The following is a 19981-nucleotide window of genomic DNA, read 5'->3' as shown; positions in this document are numbered from 1 at the left end:
ATATATATATATATATATATATATATAAGTTCAAAAAAACACAAAAAACAATAACAAAAAAGTGAGGACGTGATACGGATAGTGTTATTGGACGCTCGGGAAAGGAAAGAGAGAATATATATATATATATATATATATATATACACACACACACACACACACATATATCTATGTGTGTGTGTGTGTGTCTTTATGTCTGTGCTTGTCCTCCACCACTGCTTGACAATCAGTGCTGATGTGTTTATGTCCTTGTAACTTAGTGGTTCAGCAAGAGGTTGATAGAGTAAGTACTAAGCATAAAAAAGTAAAAATAAGTACTGGGGTCAATTCATGACTGAAACCAGTAAAAGAAAAAAGATAAAAGATAGAGCAATAAATAAAAATCTGGATCAATAAATTCATAATTTTTAAAAAGTCAATTCATAAATCTGAAAGACCTTTAAACATCCAAATCAATATAAGGCCCATCATATTGACATAATGACAGATGGAGAGAAAACAGTTGTTATACAGAATTTCTTCTCTTTTTTGTTGCAGTTTTGTTGCTATTTTTTTCTTGTTTTGTATTTTATTTTCCAAGCTTGCAACCAAAGCTAGCATGATCTACAATGTAGTGAAATGTTATAAGCCAAGGGATTTTAATTAACTGGTTCCAGGTTCAGTCCCACTGTGTTGCACTTTGGGCAAGTGTCTTCTAGAGCCCTGGACTGACCAAGGCCTAATGTGTGGATTTGGTAGTAGACAGAAACTGAATGAATGAAGGCAGCGAGCTGGCAGAAACGTTAACACGGCGGGTGAAATGCTTAGCGGTATTTCGTCTGCCGCTACATTCTGAGTTCAAATTCTGTCGATGTCGACTTTGCCTTTCATCCTTTCGGGGTCGATAAAATAAGTACCAGTTTCGCACTGGGGTTGATATAATTGACTTAATCTGTTTGTCTCCTCTGTGTGTAGCCCCTTGTGGGCAGTAAAGAAATAAGAAACTGAATGAAACCTGATTTGTGTGTGTGTGCGCATGTGCATGCTTATGTGTCTATGTGTGTAAGTGTGTCTTTGTGTTTGTCCCCCACCATCCTGTGACAACTGGTGTTGGTTTGTTCATATCCTTGTAATTAACTTAGTGGTTTGGTAAAAAAAAAGACCAGTAGAATAGGTACCAGACTTTTAAAAAATAAGCACTGGGGGCTGATTTGTTTCACTAAACCCTATAAGGTGGTGTCCCACCTGAGTGTATGATATTGGACATGTTTCAGTTTTATTACACCTTCTCAGTTGAACTTATCATTATCAATGCTGCCAATTAAGTTTGTTGAGTCAAGTAGAGGGACATAAACTTCATAGCTCTTAAATCACAATCTTTATTACAGGACACCTGCATAAACCTAGGCATAACCTTAAAGTAAGTGTGATGACAGACTTTTAATATCATTCCTCAAAAGGTTCCACCAATCTATATCACTCTTCCAAACAATTTTAACTGCATATATTCTTTCTTTCCTGTTTCTAGTACCTTTCTCTCACTTTAAACCGAATGTAATCTAATTTTTCCTCCACTGGTCTCAAACTATCTATATCCCTCTCCCATTTACTTTCCGTCTCTTTTTCCTCTTTTACTTGTTTCAGTCATTTGACTGTGGCCTTGCTGGAGCACTGCCTTTAGTTGAGCAAATCGACCGTAGGGTTTATTCTTTGTAAGCCTAATACTTATTCTATCGGTCTCTTTTGCCAAACCGCTAAGTTACAGAGATGTAAACATACCAGCATCGGTTGTCAAGCGATGTTGGGGGGACAAACACAGACACACACACACATTATATATATATATATATATATATATACATACACACGCACACACACATATATATACGACGGGCTTCTTTCAGTTTCCGTCTACCAAATCCACTCACAAGGCTTTGGTCGGCCCGAGGCTATAATAGAAGACACTTGCCCAAGGTGTCACGCAGTGGGACTGAACCCAGAACCATGTGGTTGTTAAGCAAGCTACTTACCATACAGCCACAATTTTTTTCTTTTTTCTTCCTTTCTTGTCTACAGTTTATATTATTATTTGTTATGGATATGCCTCATTCCCCTAACTAAAGCGAGCAAATAACATGACCGCCCAAGCTCAAGGTCATTAGTGAGACACTACTTTACATATGAATGTACTTGATGTGACCCAGACTGCAAAATTGATTCAACACAATATAATGCACAGCATCCCACCCATAAAGGACAGCCCCTGGATGGGTTGAAATGATCGTTGTACAAAATAAAGAGTTATACCAATTCCATCTTCTGTTTACTTAATCGATTATATATATATTAGATAAATATATATATATTATTGAACAAACATACTCAATGCATGTACTTAGCTTGTCTGCCGGTAGGCTGTGGTTTGATGTGGTGGAGATGACTCAAAGCACCAGGTATGAAAACACCTGAAAAACATAGACAAGACAACTCATCCCAAGTCTCATTCATGAGCAAATGGACATCGATATTTCACCATTTTTGAGGCATATCAACATCACATATTTGAACAGAATTGGAGGTGAACTGAAACAGCCCGTTCATGACTATCATCATCATCGTTTAACGTCTGTTTTCCATGCTGGCATGGGTTAGATGGTTTGACTGAGGACTGGCAAGCCAGAAGGCTGCACCAGGTTCCAGTTTGATCTGGCAGAGTTTCTACAGCGGATGCCCTTCCTAACGTCAACCACTCCGAGAGTGTAGTGGGTGCTTTTTACATGCCACTGACACATGAGCCAGTCAGGTGGGCCTAGCATCGATCACGTTCAGATAGTACTTTTTATGTGCTACCAGCATGGAAGCGAGTCAGAGGGTACAAGCCGGGAATCGAACTCACTACCTCATGATTGTGAGCCTGACACTGACCACTGAGCCATGTGCCTTCTATATATATATATATATATATATATATCAAGGGTTGAACAGAAAGAACATAACATGGAGAAAAAGTTAGACTAAAGCAGAGCAAATGGAATACTAGACAAAAACTTAATAGACAGGAAATATAGACAAAGACATGATACACGGAATATTCGCAGCTGAGTTTTCCTCATCAGTTAATAACCCAAAATATCATAGTGATTTTGCGCCATTACCATTGAGACCACTTAATTTTGGAGGCACCAGTGGTGTTATTAAGCTACTGGAAAAAAGTTAGCAAATGCATACTAAGATAGAAACAAACAAGATATTATACAACAGACAAAGAATTATGTATATATAACAGCATGAAGCTTTACAGCTATATACAACAGAAGAAAAATAATAATTATGCATATACCACAGATACAAAAGAAAGAGCTTTGCAGCTATCGAATGAATTTAGTGGGGTTGCGCAAAGATGAAATGGAGTAAGTCCTAGTGGACGCAGCAGAAGCTCAGACCAGTCTGGTCAAAAGCAGAGCGAAAAAGAACAACACTGCCTTTACTGGACACTGGTCATGTGGTACAGAAGAGGAAGTATTAAGAGGGAAAAATGGGAGACAGAGAGAGAAAGAACAAAGGAGTAGAGGGATTGGGGAAACAGAGTGAAAGAGAGAGAAGAGTAGAGAAAGGTATATGTGTACATAATGGGCCTCTGTATAATTTCCATCTACCAAATACACTTACAAGACATAGGAAAAATAAAGAAAAATATTAAGAGATAGATGAAGTCTTACCATCACCCGTTTCATATTGTTTAACAGGTACAAAGTTGCTACCATAAAAGATGACAGATATTGCTGAAGATATGTACCCAGCAGATATTGAAAAGTTCGTGTTTGATGTATGATTAGCACCTTCTGTGAGAGTGAGCATTGGCATCAATGCTAAAGCTGGGAAAAGTAACTGCATCATCACTGGTTTTCTCTAGAGGAATATTGTACTGGAAATATAATAGGTATAGAATATTAAAACACACAACTATTCATAGAGATACATTGAATGTATAGACATACATACATATTTATTGACACATATACACATACAAATATATCATGCAGCCACATCAACCATACTGACATATACACAACACACGCACAAACATATTTACTGTACTTGTGAGATCATACAGAAGTTTTGGAATAGAGAACCCACATAAGTTGAATTTTCTGTGTTTTGACAAGGATTTTTCAAACTGTTTTCACTACTCCCTCACGAATGATGGAGGGAAGCTTTTTATGAAAAAATTTTTGAAAATTTATGAATTTCTTCAGTCTCTTCCCTTCCCCGCTTAGTTCTGATTTTGGTGATCATCATTACAATCCCCACTTCCTTTATTTTCAAATAGTGTATTTTTTAAAAATTACATTTCATTTTCTATTAAAATAAATTATCTTTAACATACTTTTTTAAAATCACTGTTGCTCTTACAAAATTCCTCTCACACACACAAATATTGAGTGAGTGAGAGAGAGAGAGAGAAAATGTAGTAAATATATATATATATATAGAAAGAGAGGGGAAAGTTTACAATGACAAAAGTGAAAAATGAAAGAGAGGGAGAGAGGTCTTTTCTGTTGCTGTCACAGATTTTGAAATTCTAAAATTAAGTGAAAATTTTCAAATCTCATATGCTGGTGTACTTTTTCCCACTGAATCTGATATTGTGATTCATTTATTCCAGAAAATTTCTAGAAAAATGTTACAGAGGTATATAAAAGTATATAGCTCACTCAGTGCAAGCTATATATATTTATAGAGAGTGAGAGAGAGTGTGGTAAATATATATATAGGAGTGGGGGAGTTTACAATGAGTAAAGCAAAAAATGAAAGAAACAAATAGAAAAAGATCTTTGTTGTTGTTACAGATTTTGAAATTTGAAAATTAAGCGAAAATTTTCAAATTTGGTACATTCATGTACTTTTTCATGTTGAATTTGATTTTGTGATTCATTTATTCCAGGAAAATTTTAGAAATTGTTACAGAAGTTTAAAGTTTGATAAGTTTTACTCAATTAGAAAACAGGATTTGTCTGTAATAGTAATGCATCATAAAATGAAAGTAAACATTACAAAACAGTTTTAAACCAAATGAAAGCAATTACATTATATGAAAAGAGAGATGGAGTGACAGCATGCATGAGAGATAATACATATACAGAGAGTGATAAAGAGTGCAGAAAATATATGTAGAGAGTGGAAGTCTGAGAGATAGAGAGTAGGAAAGCTGTTGATCTAAAAGTTGAGCTATTTCTTATAGTAAATTTTATTTTTTGATTATTATTCACGGACAACCTTCTCTTTGCACATATTTTGAAAATCAAATTTGTTTTCTCAAGGATGCACTGTTTTAGAGCCTTTCAGGACTAAATACGCATGCATAACCACATACATACACTTGCATTTACGAAGGGTGTATGAAAAGTCTTGAGCCTTGAAAAAACAAAACATGGTACAAGACTTCAAGGCTCAAAACTTTTCATACCCCCTCATATATAGTAGAAGATACACAACAGGCTTCTTTCAGTTTCTGTCTACCAAATCCATTCACAAGGCTTTGGTTGACCTGAGGCTATAGTAGGTGTCATGCAGTGGCTCTGAACCTGGAACCATGTGATTGAGAAGCAAACTTCTTACCACACAGCCATGCTTATGCCTCTGTATGTGTAGATATATACATGTGTATGTTTGTTTACATGTTTACCTTTGTCCAGATGCTTAGTTTTAACAACACACACACATATATATATGTATATATATATATATATATATATATATATATATATATATACATACATACATACAGGAGTTGGACAAAATAATGGAAACACCTAGCATCGTAATTTTGAAATATCTATAAAACCATCAAAAGCTTGTTTATTTTTGTTTTTTGATTTATTATTAGTGTTGCTTGATAAGTTTTGCTAAAATTGCTGTTTGTTTTCAGATATCATCAGAAAAGAGTAATTAAAATTCATTAAAATCACAGATCTATTGGACTTTCAAAGAGGTCAAATTGTTGGTGCTCGTATGGCAGTGACTAGCGAAACGAAAACAGTTGAAATGTTTGGTGTATCAAGAAGTACTGTCTTGAAAGTAATGACAGCCTTTGACAAAGAGGGAAAAACCTCCTTGTTGAAACAAAACTCAGGAAGAAAACCACAACTTTCAGATAGCGAATAGTTAGAAAGGATCACAAATGTACAGCTCCCAAAATTACTGCAGAGCTTAATGACCACCTCAAGAACAGTTTTCACAAAAATTGTTTGCTGGGAGCTGCACAAAGCTGGATTTCACGGGAGGGCTGCAATCAGAAAACCACTACTTTCAAAAACAAATGCCTTGCAAACCTTTTTGGCAAATGGAACAAGTTGACTTAGTTTGCTTGAATACTCGTGAATCATTTACTATGTGTTTCCATGAGTGATAAGTATATATGTGTATGTGTGTGTATTTTTATCCTTGCATATGTACATTGGTATATTTACATCTTTTTCTTGTTGTCTGATACTTAATCTATTAGTCTCTTCTGCTAAACTGTTAAGTTATTGGAGTGTAAACAAACCAACACTGGTTATCAAGGGATGGTGTGTGTGCATGCGTGTGCAACAAACACAATCACAAAGATGCACATAATCGTACTACGGAGGACTTGCGAAAACTTGAAAGAAATTAAGCTAGCATGCTCCACTGGATGGGTAACGTCAGTGTGCATGCACGGCAGTGTAAATGGATTAAGAGGAAAACTGCGTATAAGAGGTATCAGATGTGTGCAAGAGAGGAGACTGCATTAGTTTGGTCATGTGATGCATATGGATGAGGACAGCTGCATAAAGAAGTGTCAAGCTCCAATTGTGGAGGGAACCCCTGGAAGGGGTAGACCCAGGAAGATGTTGGATGAAGTGGTGAGAAAGGATCTCTGGACACTGGGCCTCACTGAGGAAATGACAAGGGACTGAGAATTGTGGTGATTTGCTGTACTTAAGACACACCAAGCTAAGTAAAATCGCTGTAGTCCATACATACAGGCTTAACCTTTGCAGGTACTGGTGCCACAAAAAATGCATTCATGCTGGTGCTGCATAAACACAACCATGCTGGGGGCAAGCTAAAAGCATCCATGCCACAACAGGCAATTGTAGTCTGCACAGCTCCCTGGTTAGCCATCTCCTGTCAAACCATCCAACCTATGCCAGCATGGAAAACAGACATTAAGCGATGATGATGATGATGACATACACAACAGGATTCCACAGTTTTTGTCAACCAAATTCATTCATGTGACAATGGTTGACTTAGGACTATAGTAGATGACACTTGCCCATAGTGCCACACAGTGAGGCTTGATGTGAAACTATGTGCAAAGTGAGCTTATCAATTCCCTATCAATTGTATTCAAAGGCTGTTAACACCAAGAGAGTAGTAACACTATCTGAAATGTTAAAAAATACAGAAATCCCTGAGATAGCTGGGATAGTTTTTGTCATTTGTTCAATATATTACATTTTCTCATTGTTTGTCCTAATTCCTTCCATTTATGATGTAGAGCATAACTGAAGGAATTTTAGTAGTGATTTAGTTGCTATTTCTAGCAAACCAAGTGACTGTATAGAGAATTTTTCTTCTACTGGGATATGTCTGTCACTAATTGTTGTTGATTAGCCTTAGGTCAGCTTTGACCCAGCAGATTTATGATGAACGACATTCCTTCTATGACCATCCTGTCTTATTTTTAGGACTTATTTGTTTATTGAAATTTCTATATTGATGAGGAATGTAGCTACTATAACTAGCAACTTGGTTAACAGCTGCACATACATACACACCACCTCCAAACACATAAATGTAGAGGGGGGGAAAATTGGCAACCAGGACAAAATGAGTAATTTCTGATTTCATGTCATTGTCACCCTGTCTGTTTCAAATCTTTACATTGCAAGTATTGCATCATTTTATACTGTTGCATCATCTCAGAGTAAAAGTCGATCAGCATAGTTGTTGAAGTTGATTGAGTTTGAAACATAGTCAGGTGACAGGCACTTTTTTTTCCCAAGAAATTTCTCCTCAACTTTGACCCAATTGTAATTGAGATTGCTAATAAAGTATCTGGATAGTTTTTGGTGTTTAACAATCAATATTTTCAATGTTGGATTCCAAGTCAATTTTTTTCCCCCCACTAATGTTTATCATCGTCGTTTAACGTCCGCTTTCCATGCTAGCATGGGTTGGACGATTTGACTGAGGACTGGTGGACCAGGAGGCGACACCAGGCTCCAATCTGATTTGGCAGAGTTTCTACAGGTGCCCTTCCTAACGCCAACCACTCCGAGAGTGTAGTGGGTGCTTTTACGTGCCACCGGCACGAAGGCTAGTCAGGCGGTACTGGCGACGGCCATGCTCGAAATGGTGGATTTTACGTGCCACCTGCACAGGAGCCAGTTCATCGGCACTGGCAACGATCTTGCTTGAATGTCTTTTCACGTGCCAGGGAGGCAACGTTGGTAACTATCACGCTGGTGCTATTTACGTGCCACCGGCACGGAATCCAGACAGCTGCTCTGGCAACGATCACGCTCAGGATGGTGCTTTTAGTGCTCCACTGGTACAGGTGATAATTTTCACTTTTCAAAACGATGTCTAAAATGGGGCAAAATAAATAATGACTAATTTCAATAATTTTTCTCTTTAACTGCATGGTGTATAAATGTATCAGGAAGAGGGCCACTCCAGCAGACCATGAAGATGCTATAGAGAATATTTTAAACTGAATTTTAAGATTTAGTTAATTACTTTAATTTCATTGAATTACTTTTATGTCATCTTTTCATATCATATGTCATCTTTTTATGATCCTCTTTCATTTGACCTAGATATTTAATATTTTTGTTGCATTTCTGATCTTTCTGAAAATTGAAGGGTGGATACTGACATGTATGAGTTTTTATTTTCAAATGTAACTCTGGAGAATTGAAGTGGCAAATTTACCTTATCTTGTCTTACTCATTTTCATCCAGCTAAATTTGTCTTTTATATGCTCAAACTTTTCAGTAAAGTAACTGCATGCATTTAGAACAAGCTACTTTGCTTGTTGCAAAATCAGTGGCTGAATGTGGCTTATTTATATATTGTGAACTGGGACGAATGACTGCCATGTCTAGTAGACAGGTGTCCAGTACTGAGGACGGGTAAGACCCTGAAATCAGATCTCGTCTACTGGTCTTGTCACCGCTGGATGGGAGGGGTTCGTTCCCTTGCTTGCAATATACAGGACACTAGTTTTGTGTTGTTAACCAGCCGGAGGAGGTGTCCTCCTGAGGTTAAAAAAGAGTAGTAACATTGTTCCGTACGGAACAGCCATGGTGATGTGGCAACAAACATCAATTTTCAGTAGAGTTAGTACTTGCATTTCTATAAGAGATTTTAGAACTAGCCACTTTGCTTGTTCTGAAGATGTTATAGTATTATTAATGCATTTAGAGAAGCTGATATAGGTTTTGTAAGGTAGCGAACATTTATAAGTAATATATTTTTCATAAAGTTAAAAATTGAGTAAATCTTACTCGTTGTGCCTCTCACTCCACGCAATGTATTACTAATTACTGTTGTTTAGCTCCAGGTCAGCTCTGATGCAACGTTCAAATGATAAAAGACGTTTCACCCACGACTATTCCATCCTAGCTTAACCTGGACAACATTATTCAATAAACTGTGACGAGGGATAGTTTGGAACGCGACAGTTACGATTGGAAAGCTTTTAAAAATAAAATTGTCACGGCTGGAATCTCTTTAGAATACAAGATGGTTGTCACGGCTGGAGCGCCTTTAAAGAAAAATTGGCATTTAGAGAAAAAGAAGCATGTATTTTCGTGTGTCCGCACACCGCAAACTCGTAATTGAATCGATGTTATTTTCCATTTTGAGCTTTTTTTTTTAATATTTCAGCTGCTGACCTATGACATGCCAGCTAAAGGTTTAAGAAACCTGAATAATGTGGTCCTAGAGACACTATGCCAGAAAAACGAGCAAAAAAAGAAAAGAAATAGGGGAAAGAAAGAAAGAAAGAGTGTCAACAACATCAAAATCCCACATCGTTAAAAAGGTAGAATGAAAGAAGAAAAGAGTTGTCAGATTGTCAAAACTGAAGATTGGGATTTGAATTTGTTTTGATTTTTAACAAATATTCTTTCTTTGTTTCAGTCATTTGACTGCGGCCATGCTGGAGCACCGCCTTTAGACGAGCAAATCGACCCCAGGAATTATTCTTTGTAAGCCTAGTACTTATTCTATCGGTCAAGATTTTATACATTTCTAGTCACGATGGTTAGGAATAGGGAGGGGACTCACAAGTAGAATAGCCCAGGGCCCATTTTTGTCCAATTCCAGACTGCACGAAACAAAACTAACTTATACGGGGTTATCACATTTAATATCCAATATCACATTAAATGCTGTTTCAGAGTCAAATTTTGGCTGCTATTTCTAGCGTGGTGGTATCTCTTGGATACCCTTAATTATGATTTTAATAATTATTACCTTTGAGGTTTTTATTCCAATGCTAGCCACCTGATAAGATCGGTATTTTAAATAACGATCTTATCCTTAGTTATATAAATTTATATATATATATATATGTATATATATATCTTTATACATATAGAAATAGGAGGAGTGGCTGTTGTAATGCCTTTATGGTAAATATTTATGAAATAAAGTAGCTTGCTTACCAACCACATGGCTCCGGGTTCAGTCCCACTGCGTGACATCTTGAGCAAGTGTCTTCTACTGTAGCCTCGGGCCGACCAAACAAAGCCTTGTGAGTGGATTTGGTAGACGGAAACTGAAAGAAGCTCGTCGTATATATATATATATGTGTGTGTGTGTTTGTCCACCCACCCCCGACATCGCTTGACAACCGATGCTGGTGTGTTTACGTCCCTGTAACTTAGAGGTTCGGCAAAAGATACTGATAGAATAAGTACTAGACTTACAAAGAATAAGTCCTGGTGTCGATTTGCTCGACTAAAGGCGGTGCTCCAGCATGGCCACAGTCAAAAGACTGAAACAAGTAAACGAGTAAAAATAGAGAGATAGAGAGAAAGTAATAACGAGTGAATGAGAATAGAGACGAAGGGTTAAAAAAAAGCATAAACATAATTGAAAATGAAATAAAACTGAAGCCGAAACAGCAACCAGTTCTTCCCCTAGTACCTTAAAAATGTCAGAATGGATAATGTCATCCTAGATAAAAAGGATGACGGGATGGTCAAGGCTGGAACGCCTCTGATTTCAATCGTACTATACACGAAATATATAAAACAAAATAGCTAAACGATTACTTACTTCTCAGAAATAATTTCCTTTCTCGGAAAGACGTAGGGAGTAAATATAATCGGAAGTTCGACCACAACTCAAACAAAGATCTATTATCGATATTTTACTTTCAATTAAGTCATGTGACAAACGAGGTTTGCTTACAAACACGAGCTATACCGGTGTAGCGCGAAAGGTCATTCCCTTGTGTAATGATTACCGTAGCATGTGACATTACAGTTGCCGTCATAATCATTATCACACTTATCACCAAACTGCTCTTCCTTTTTTTCACCACTACCACCAATATCATCATTTTTAATATATGATGTGACTGTAGTTTATTACTTGAGAGGCCAATCGTAATTTTCCTTTAGTTAAATCAATAAGCTCACATACATACATACAGACAGAAGAGGTCGACTGTTAAGATATTTGCGTGGCCCAGTGCTTTTGGTAATTACTAAAGACGGCGAAGAAATTATATTGGACCTTGGTACAATATTTTTGTTCACTGATAGCACAGTCTCTATCTACTCATTTTTTGATCTGTAATTTTTGAAAGGAAATGTGTCATAAATATAAATATTGAACCTAATTCAAATACTTTATTTCCATGAAAAATCCCGACCGCTCTAAACACCCAGCGCCTTCCTCATCCCATAGTAACAACCGCGAGGCCTTTTCTGCCCCTCTGCAAGTTTACAACTCTCACAAGAGCCTCATTAAGTTAAGAACCACCGATGTAAACTTATCTAATTCAGATGTTTAGTCTTTGCAGTAGTTGGATTTTGATAACAAAGGGTTATAATTAATTGATATAGGGTCTATAGTGCAAGCTGGGATAAAAATGAACTTACATCGCTATCGAGACAAAATTGTAGAACAAGCTGTTTGTCACTTGGAGCTGTATATTTCTCTTACACAACAACACTTGAATGCCTCTATGTTGTCACTTCACCTGTTAGAAATAATAGTCACATTTCTCTCGAACCGCACTATATCGTCTTTAAAATGACACATTAGACAATGTACACGTTGATACACTATGCCTTTTGGAAGAAAGCTGGTTTAGAACTGATAAGATAGGTTACTGATATTTTGGTTACGCTGGTTTAGGATGCGTGTTGTTACCCATATGAAAACCAAGACCATTTGAAGTTTTTCAAGAAAACATTTGTTTATTCATAAACATTACAATGATTACAATAGTAGGTTGCCAGGGGCTATATCTACATATATTACAAGACAGAGAGAGGAATTTCCCTCAAGCGTACGCTACACTCTCATTGTTCACATCCATTTAAAAAACTTCTAGTTTCATTTCAAAAGCCTTTATGTAACCAAACATAACATCAAGAGTTTTACTAGAGCCCTGTAATTTAACATTCAAATCATTTAAATGTTCACAAAAATGAGCAAAAAAAAATCAGTCTGCAAACCGATATGTCAAACAATTCTTGATAACATGTTGGTCATTCAAAAAGAGCTTTATCTCATTTAAGCATTCAACAAATCGTTTCAGAACAAAACCTCGGCTAAGCCATCGAACATTGTTGTACATTTTCAGTCCATTATACACAGTCCTTACACAGATTCTACCCCATTCAGTAAAACTTGAAATTGTCTCTTATTTAAAGCCTGAGCAGAAATGTAGTTAACAACCTTGGTAACAGTCTGCAGCACTTCCTGAAGTTCCTTCAGGCCAGCTTTTGCACATAAAACATCCTCATGTATAATGCAATGAAAGCCTATCAGTGTATGACCAACTTCTCTTTCAAATAGATTTACAAATTTTGCCTTCTTACCGGTCATGCTGGAGGCATAATCTGTTGTGACGGATACTACTTTTGAAATGTCAATTTGTCAAGAATAAAATTCGTTCACAGCTGCTTTACAGATTTCAGCCCCAGTAGTACGCTCAGGCAGTGTTAGAAGGGCAACCATATCTTCACAAAATCGAGACAAAATGGCTAACCTAGCTGATGATGTAATGCCCGTACTTTCATCAATACAAATAGAAAAAAAAAAAAAACGTACATGAAGACAAATCTTTTGTCAATTGTTTAGAAGCATTCTTCTCCAATTTAAGTATTCTAGCCTTAACTGTTTTCCTACTCACAGACAATTCTTTAATGTGTTGAATAATCTTTTCCTTTTCTGAAAAATTGTCAAAAAGGAAAGGTGCATACTCTAGCCAAGCTTCTTTAATATATTCCCCATCACTGAGTGGCTTTCCATGTTGGGCAATAACTTTTGAAACCTCAAAACTAGCAGTAACTAAGTTGGAACTGGACTTGCCCGAGATAAAGGTTATAAAAGTATTAACCTGTTTTTTTTTCTTTGGTTTCGCCGAGTTCAAGAGAAATTAATTCTCTTTCTTCCTCTTCAGTTTTATTGCTAAGTTCTTATGAACACTTATTGGCGTGCCAGGTTTGGCAAGCGTGCCAGGGGTTGCCCACCCCTGGCTTAAGGTATGTAACTCACCATCCTAAAGTTGTGTTTAGACTGCACGGTACCTTGTATCCTTGAGTAATGCACTAATTCCAAATTACTCCAGTTTAATTAGTTGCAAATGAGTACCAGCTGAGTATTGGCCAGATGCTTGATATTCTGCCGAGTCAAGAGTAGGAGGATCATCAAAAGGCAATGTCTACTCGCAACTACATAGGTATCTCAAATAACTAGCGAAAACTTGGCACATGTTACGAAGCCATACCTACTCCTGTGTATTAGCCAACTGTACTTAGCCTGAGTTCAAATGCCATCAATGACAACTCTGTCTTTCAGCCTTCCGGGGTCATTAAAATAATGTACCAGTGAAGTACAGAAGTCGACTGCTATAATGCGTTCTATATGTAAATGGAATTATAATAGAACATCCTTCTTTGTAAATAAATAGATCTTTATTTTATGAGCAGTGGAGCGATGCGGTGTTCTGTGCCAGGCGAGCGACGGAAATATGGGGGCGAAACTTTTGGCTGTGTCGTATAAGCCTGTATACGAGGTCGGTGGAAATCTCAAGAGCTATTCCAGGCAGCAACACACTCTAGCCACTCCACTGCACATAGCTTAGTTTTGAACCAAAGCATTTCTCAACAAGTTTTTCTGTACCTTGAAGTTCAGTATTTCTGATAGGGATGGATATGAGAGGATAGATATTGACATGCTTTAATATATTTAAAAATGTTTTAAAATTTTTCAACATACTGAATGGTAATTGAAATAACGGGTTGTGGTTTAAATAATAATAATAATGAAATTATTCTATACAGTGCTCAGGTGCACTACAACTTGTCAAAAGTGCGTATAAAGCATATGCAGTAATGTACAAACGTCTGGAAAGGGAACAGTGTATGTTAGGCAGGCCCGTCGTCAGACTTTGGTGCCTGGGAGGTGCTTCAGAATCTTCTAGCTGGACACTAACTTTTGTAATCTGTTTTTTTCTAAATCTGAGGGTGCACCATTGAATAATGATGGGGTGGTGAGATGCCGTCCAGTGCTCCACTTAGCAATGGGCATGGGTTTCGGCTCGGCACGAACATATTTCGTACTAAACCTCATTTACAATCAGAGAACAAAACATTCACCACCCAATCCGAAAAAAAAAATCATTGTAATCATTCGATAGATTAGCATAAATCATTCACACACGTCCTGTGTCCTCTTGCTATCTTATTTTACGGCTACTATAATGGCATCCACTCGTACGACCTCACTCAAGTTCTCCCGATCCACTTCCCTATTCTCTCATTACCCATGTTGCGTTCAATCCTCACCCCAAAGACCTGCATTAATCATTACTTCTCTCTCAGGATTGATCTGGCGCTAAACAACAGATTTAAAGTTATAAGGATTCACGGTGCTGCCGTTTCGCTCCGAGTCAGCCTTCACCAAAAAGACCTAGAGCTAAAAATGTTCCAGTCAGGATCACCCCGTCCCATTTTCAGACATTGTAACAAAAACGGCAAAGAAAAGAATCTGGACTCATTTCACCGACGATTCCTACAGAATATCCTCGAAGTCATACGCAGATTTCGCTCCCCTACTCCAACCAAAGACTGTAATGACGTAGATAGCAGAAGAATGACATTAGGAAAAAAGCCAGCTTTCCCAAAACACTTGACGTTGGACATTCCAGAACAACACCAAACGCACTAAGACATGTTGGGCTTGAAAGCAGAGAAAATTGTAGCAGATGGACTACGCTTGTATAAGCTGGGAGAAAGACAAATCTAATTTTATTTCTTAGAGTAGATAATTTAATCATTTTTATTGTGTAGCAAGTGACAGATTTTCAAACATTGGTCTAGTTAGAAATTGAAATGTCCTTTATTTGCATTAAATTTTGTTCAACACTTGTTTAATAATGTTAAGCAAACATCAAGAGTTATTTACTCCTGAAGGCTATGCGACACGTAGCGACAGAAAGTTGAAAGCATGGGTAATCAAGGGAGATAATAAATCTGTTTGTGTTTTGTCTCGCTATTCATTTTTGGTGTTGTTCCCAATTCTTCGCCGGTCACCAGTTCAGGTAAATGAATAAATAATAAATGCTACTACTACCACTGTTGTTACTACTAATATTATTACTACTAATAAAATAAAAAAAAAACAACACGAGATTCGGTTTAATGTTTTATAATTATCAACAGCCATTTAAAATTATAAAGCTTGTAGCTTTCGTTTGTTCTGTCATGTTTTGCCTTGTTAGCAAAATTTGTTGTTAGTAGGCAGCTTACATATAAACATTTAGTAGAGCACTCTTTTAGACCATCCAAGATTTTACCATACTTCTCACATTAGTTTCATCCGTTCTTACCCCTCGTCCACTTTTCTTTGCAATAAGCAGGGTGATAATCTTCTTTAGTTGTATATAAATTAGTAATTACTCATAACGAACACAAAGGTTTTAAACATGTTTAACCTAATTTGCTTCACTCAAAAAACACTTGGTGACACGATCGCCCAGCCTGCTCGAAATAATAACAGCCAAATCTTCCTCAATTACACTTGGCAACGTAGTTTCTGTTTAAACATGAAAAAACAAACAAAAAAAAAAACAAAAACAAAACACGGGATGGTTACAGTTGGAATCAGATTTGGTTACCCTTAATTAGGATGACCAGAGACTAACCAATAACGTGACAACATTCACGTACTTGCTTCCAAACTGAATTCCGTTTAAAAATTCTTTGAACCTATTCACAAAACGTAATATTAGTGAGAATTTCCAACTTAGTTTATAATTCAACATTTATCAATTCACAGTTTTTATGTAATTTTTACACGTTTTATATAATATTCTCAGTTTTTATGTAATTTTTACACGTTTTATATAATTTCTGCACATGTTATAATTGCTTTATAACAGTTCTGTTTGTTTTGTATAATTTCTTTTTGTGGCTTTGTGCTAGGTGATGAAAGGTTAAAGTATGGTAGAGGGACAGAAACATGTGTCTTGCTATAGAGGAGATACATGCTACCCTGTTTTTGGGGGATGAAAAAGAGATAGTGGTGAAGATGTGTATCAGGGCGTACCCTCAAGTTATGTCATTGCGTGTAATTATATGGCGAAGGTAAAGAATACACACACCACCTATTTTCGGCGTTTTGGGTGGTGTGCGTATTCCTTACCTCCGCCTCATTATACATATTTTATACAATTTTTACATGTTTCATATAATTCCAACACGTTTTATTTACATTCTAGTTACCACTTCCACCTTTGCCAAACAACAGAATACCTCTATGCTATAAGCTATATTTGTCTTAAATTTAATGTCCCATGGCAATAATGACCTTTAATTAAGGAGCTACTTAAGTAAACCAGTAAAATACTTTCAGTCATTACATTTCAGTGGAATTTCAATAATTTTTCCGCTTCAGTTATTTTTATTTTCATCCTTCCAACACTTGCTGGTGTGTATGAATGAATGCGTTACAAGTAGCTTTATTGTTGAAAATGTACAGGGTTGTCAAATATATGTATTTCATCATGATGATGTACTTTAGTTTTTCTCCACACATACACAAGGGGTAATATATATAAATATGTTTTTAATATTTCACTCAGGCGTTGCGATACTAATAATCTGGTGCAGAACCCAATATACGTATACTGCTGAACGAAGCATTAAATGGGTACAGAGCGATAATAAGAGAACTCAGAATGTAGCGACGGGCGAAATACCGCTATGCATTTCGTCCTGCGCGCTAACGATTCTCTCAGCTCGCCTAAAATAATAATCCTTTCTACTATAGACACACGGTCTGGATTTTGTGGGGAGGGGGACATGCGATCGCATCGACGCCAGTACTCACCCCGTACTTAATTTATCGACCCCGAAAGGATGAAAGGTAAAGTCGACCTCGACAGAATTTGAACTCAGAACGTAGCGACGGTCGAAATACCACTAAGCATTTCGCCCGGCGTGCTAACGATTCTGCCAGCTCGCCTAAAATAATAATAATGATAATAATAATAAGAGCACTCAGAGAGCGCAAACTTCTGACAAGGCAACACCAACGACCTCTCAACGATTAGCCGGAGATGATTTTTAAAATGAGAATATCTGAAATAAACTTCACTGCTCTCATAAACGGGAATACTAAAAATGAACCCGACTGTGCTCAAAAACCCTAACCCGGTACCGCATCGATCCCAAAATCTAATCAGTTCGTGCCAGTCACGAGGCCAAACATCTCTGAAAGTTTCATCTGAATCCATCCAACTGTTCAGATATCTTGCCCACGGACGAACAAACAAACAAACGCGACTGAAAACAATACCTCTGCCTTAATAATAATTATCATTTAACGTCCGTTTTCCATGCTGGGATGGGTTGGACGGTTTGACAGGAGCTGGCTAGGCAGAAGACTGCATCAAGCTTCACTGTCTGTTTTGGTATGGTTTTTTTATGACTGAATGCCCTTCTTAGCACCAACCATCCCATCAAGGCTAAAGGATATTGAAATTGAGACATATTGTTGGCCTGCAGAAAAGCGCAATCCTGTATGCTGCAAAAATTCCAAGAAAGATTCTTGAGACTTAAGGATTTTATCTCAAGAAAACATCGCTGCTGATATAGCATGTAATAGTTTTATAATGGTTTCAAATTTTGGCACAGAGCCAGCAGTTTTTTGATTGGAAGTCCATTACACCGACCCTAGTTCTTGACTGATACTTATTTTACCGTCCCTGAAAGAATGAAAAGCAAAGTCGACCTCAGCAGAATTTGAACTCAGATCATAAAGATGGACGAAACGCTGCTAAGTATTTTGTTTGGTGTGCTAACAATTCTGCCAATTCGCTGCCTTCAATAGCTTTACAATAATAATGAACTTATTGCATACAGGCTCAGGTGCACAACTCTTCTGAAAAAGTGTAAAAGCGAAGATAGAAAGCGGCAATAATGTAAACTAAAGACAGCAATGAAATTCAAAAGTTCATGCTTGGTACATAGAAAAATAACTAGTAAAAGAGACGTTTTCTTTTAACTTTATCTCACTTTTAGCTTCTGTCTATATATTGGTCATTGCAAACTCCTGTTAGAGTTATTGCCACTTCTACAATACATTTCGTCTACATACAAACTGATTGCTTGAACACTGACGCGTTCTCTTCGTTTTGGAGGACATTGCATTTTTTCCCATTGTTTAAAAGAGAGCGAAGTGTTTTACCTGAAACCTTCTCCGTAACTAATTTAGCTATGTTACAGCCCACTCTCCAATAATTAGTTTTCTCTCCAGTCTTCGTTCCCATTTCAAACTAAATTCATTCATTCAATATATTCGATGTCTCGGTTCAGTCTGTAAATTAGCAGTTACGTCCCTTTAGTCTTTACTATATCAGTTTCTTTATTAACGCAATCTTTGTTCTGGTGACGAAAACTTTGTGATAACAGTTTAACACTTTTGTTATTGTCATTTAGCCCTAGGTTGCTCTGATCGATCAGAATCATGAGCAAAAACGTTCCAGCCGTGACCATCCTGTCATTTTCCAGGCACATTGCATACAAGTCGCTATTATCCAATGTGGCTTTTCTAAGGACTAAGGTGTCATTTGAGAAAGATTTAGCTCCTATTTCTAGCCACTTCATCAACTACACAGATTCCAATAACTGATCTTGTTTTCATTTTCCATACTGATTTTGTTCGAAGTTGCTGTTGTTCATCTTTTTGTCCAGCATATCCTCCATTTTAGAAAGTAAGCTGTAATGTGAAGGTGATTTGTCTGCTACATCTAGCATATCAAACGACAGGGTTGCAGTGTCCTAGTTAGCTCGTTAATAGTAACTAATATGAAATAATTAATCTGACCAAAGACTCGAGGTATTTCGTGTTGCAAGACAGTGTAGGAGAGAGAATAGTGATGTTGTAGGAGAGAAATGTGTTCGCATGGATGATGGTACGCTTGCATTAAATGAGGATGCAAAGAAAGAGGTCTGGAGATGCCACTACGATAGATTGCTTAATAAAGAGAATGAATGGGAGAAAGAGAGCCTGCCGTATGTCGACCCAATGGAGGGACCAGCTATCCGAGTTGATAGTACCAGGGTAGATAAAGCAATTAATAGTATGAAGACCGGGAAAGCCCCCGGCCCATCAGGAATCACTGCAGAGATGCTCTAAATATCTGGCAGTGTTGGCTATAGCCTAGTCACCCGTATTACGAACCAGGTGATACACGAAGGAGTCATACCCAATG

The 19981-nt window shown here is 37.2% G+C and overlaps 1 protein-coding gene and 1 non-coding gene across 4 annotated transcripts in view; one reads left to right on the top strand and one right to left on the bottom strand.

The window, feature by feature from the left end:
- The window catches only part of LOC106880840 (transmembrane protein 144), an 86592-nt gene that overhangs the window by 38516 nt on the left and 28095 nt on the right, over window positions 1–19981 (bottom strand). For 2 of the 3 annotated variants that reach the window (XM_014930971.2, XM_014930972.2), the window contains exons 1-2: window positions 11302–11448; window positions 3699–3904 (exon numbers count right to left, since the gene is read on the bottom strand). In XM_014930971.2, coding sequence (XP_014786457.1) covers window positions 3699–3876 — 178 coding nt within the window. In that variant the 5' untranslated portion in view covers window positions 3877–3904; window positions 11302–11448. Of the gene's footprint in view, window positions 1–3698; window positions 3905–11301; window positions 11449–19981 lie in introns of those variants that run through there. The other variant, XM_052972429.1, reaches the window with a different exon arrangement.
- LOC106880837 (uncharacterized) overlaps window positions 15689–19981 on the top strand; it is a 12111-nt gene continuing 7818 nt past the window's right edge. Inside the window, exon 1 of the transcript XR_008265387.1 lies at window positions 15689–15805. This is a non-coding gene — a transcript (uncharacterized LOC106880837). The remainder of the gene's footprint in view (window positions 15806–19981) is intronic.

The sequence above is a fragment of the Octopus bimaculoides genome, chromosome 13 (assembly GCF_001194135.2).
Source record: "Octopus bimaculoides isolate UCB-OBI-ISO-001 chromosome 13, ASM119413v2, whole genome shotgun sequence".
Taxonomy (NCBI): Eukaryota; Metazoa; Mollusca; class Cephalopoda; order Octopoda; family Octopodidae; genus Octopus; species Octopus bimaculoides.
This window is presented reverse-complemented; position numbering and strand designations above follow the sequence as displayed.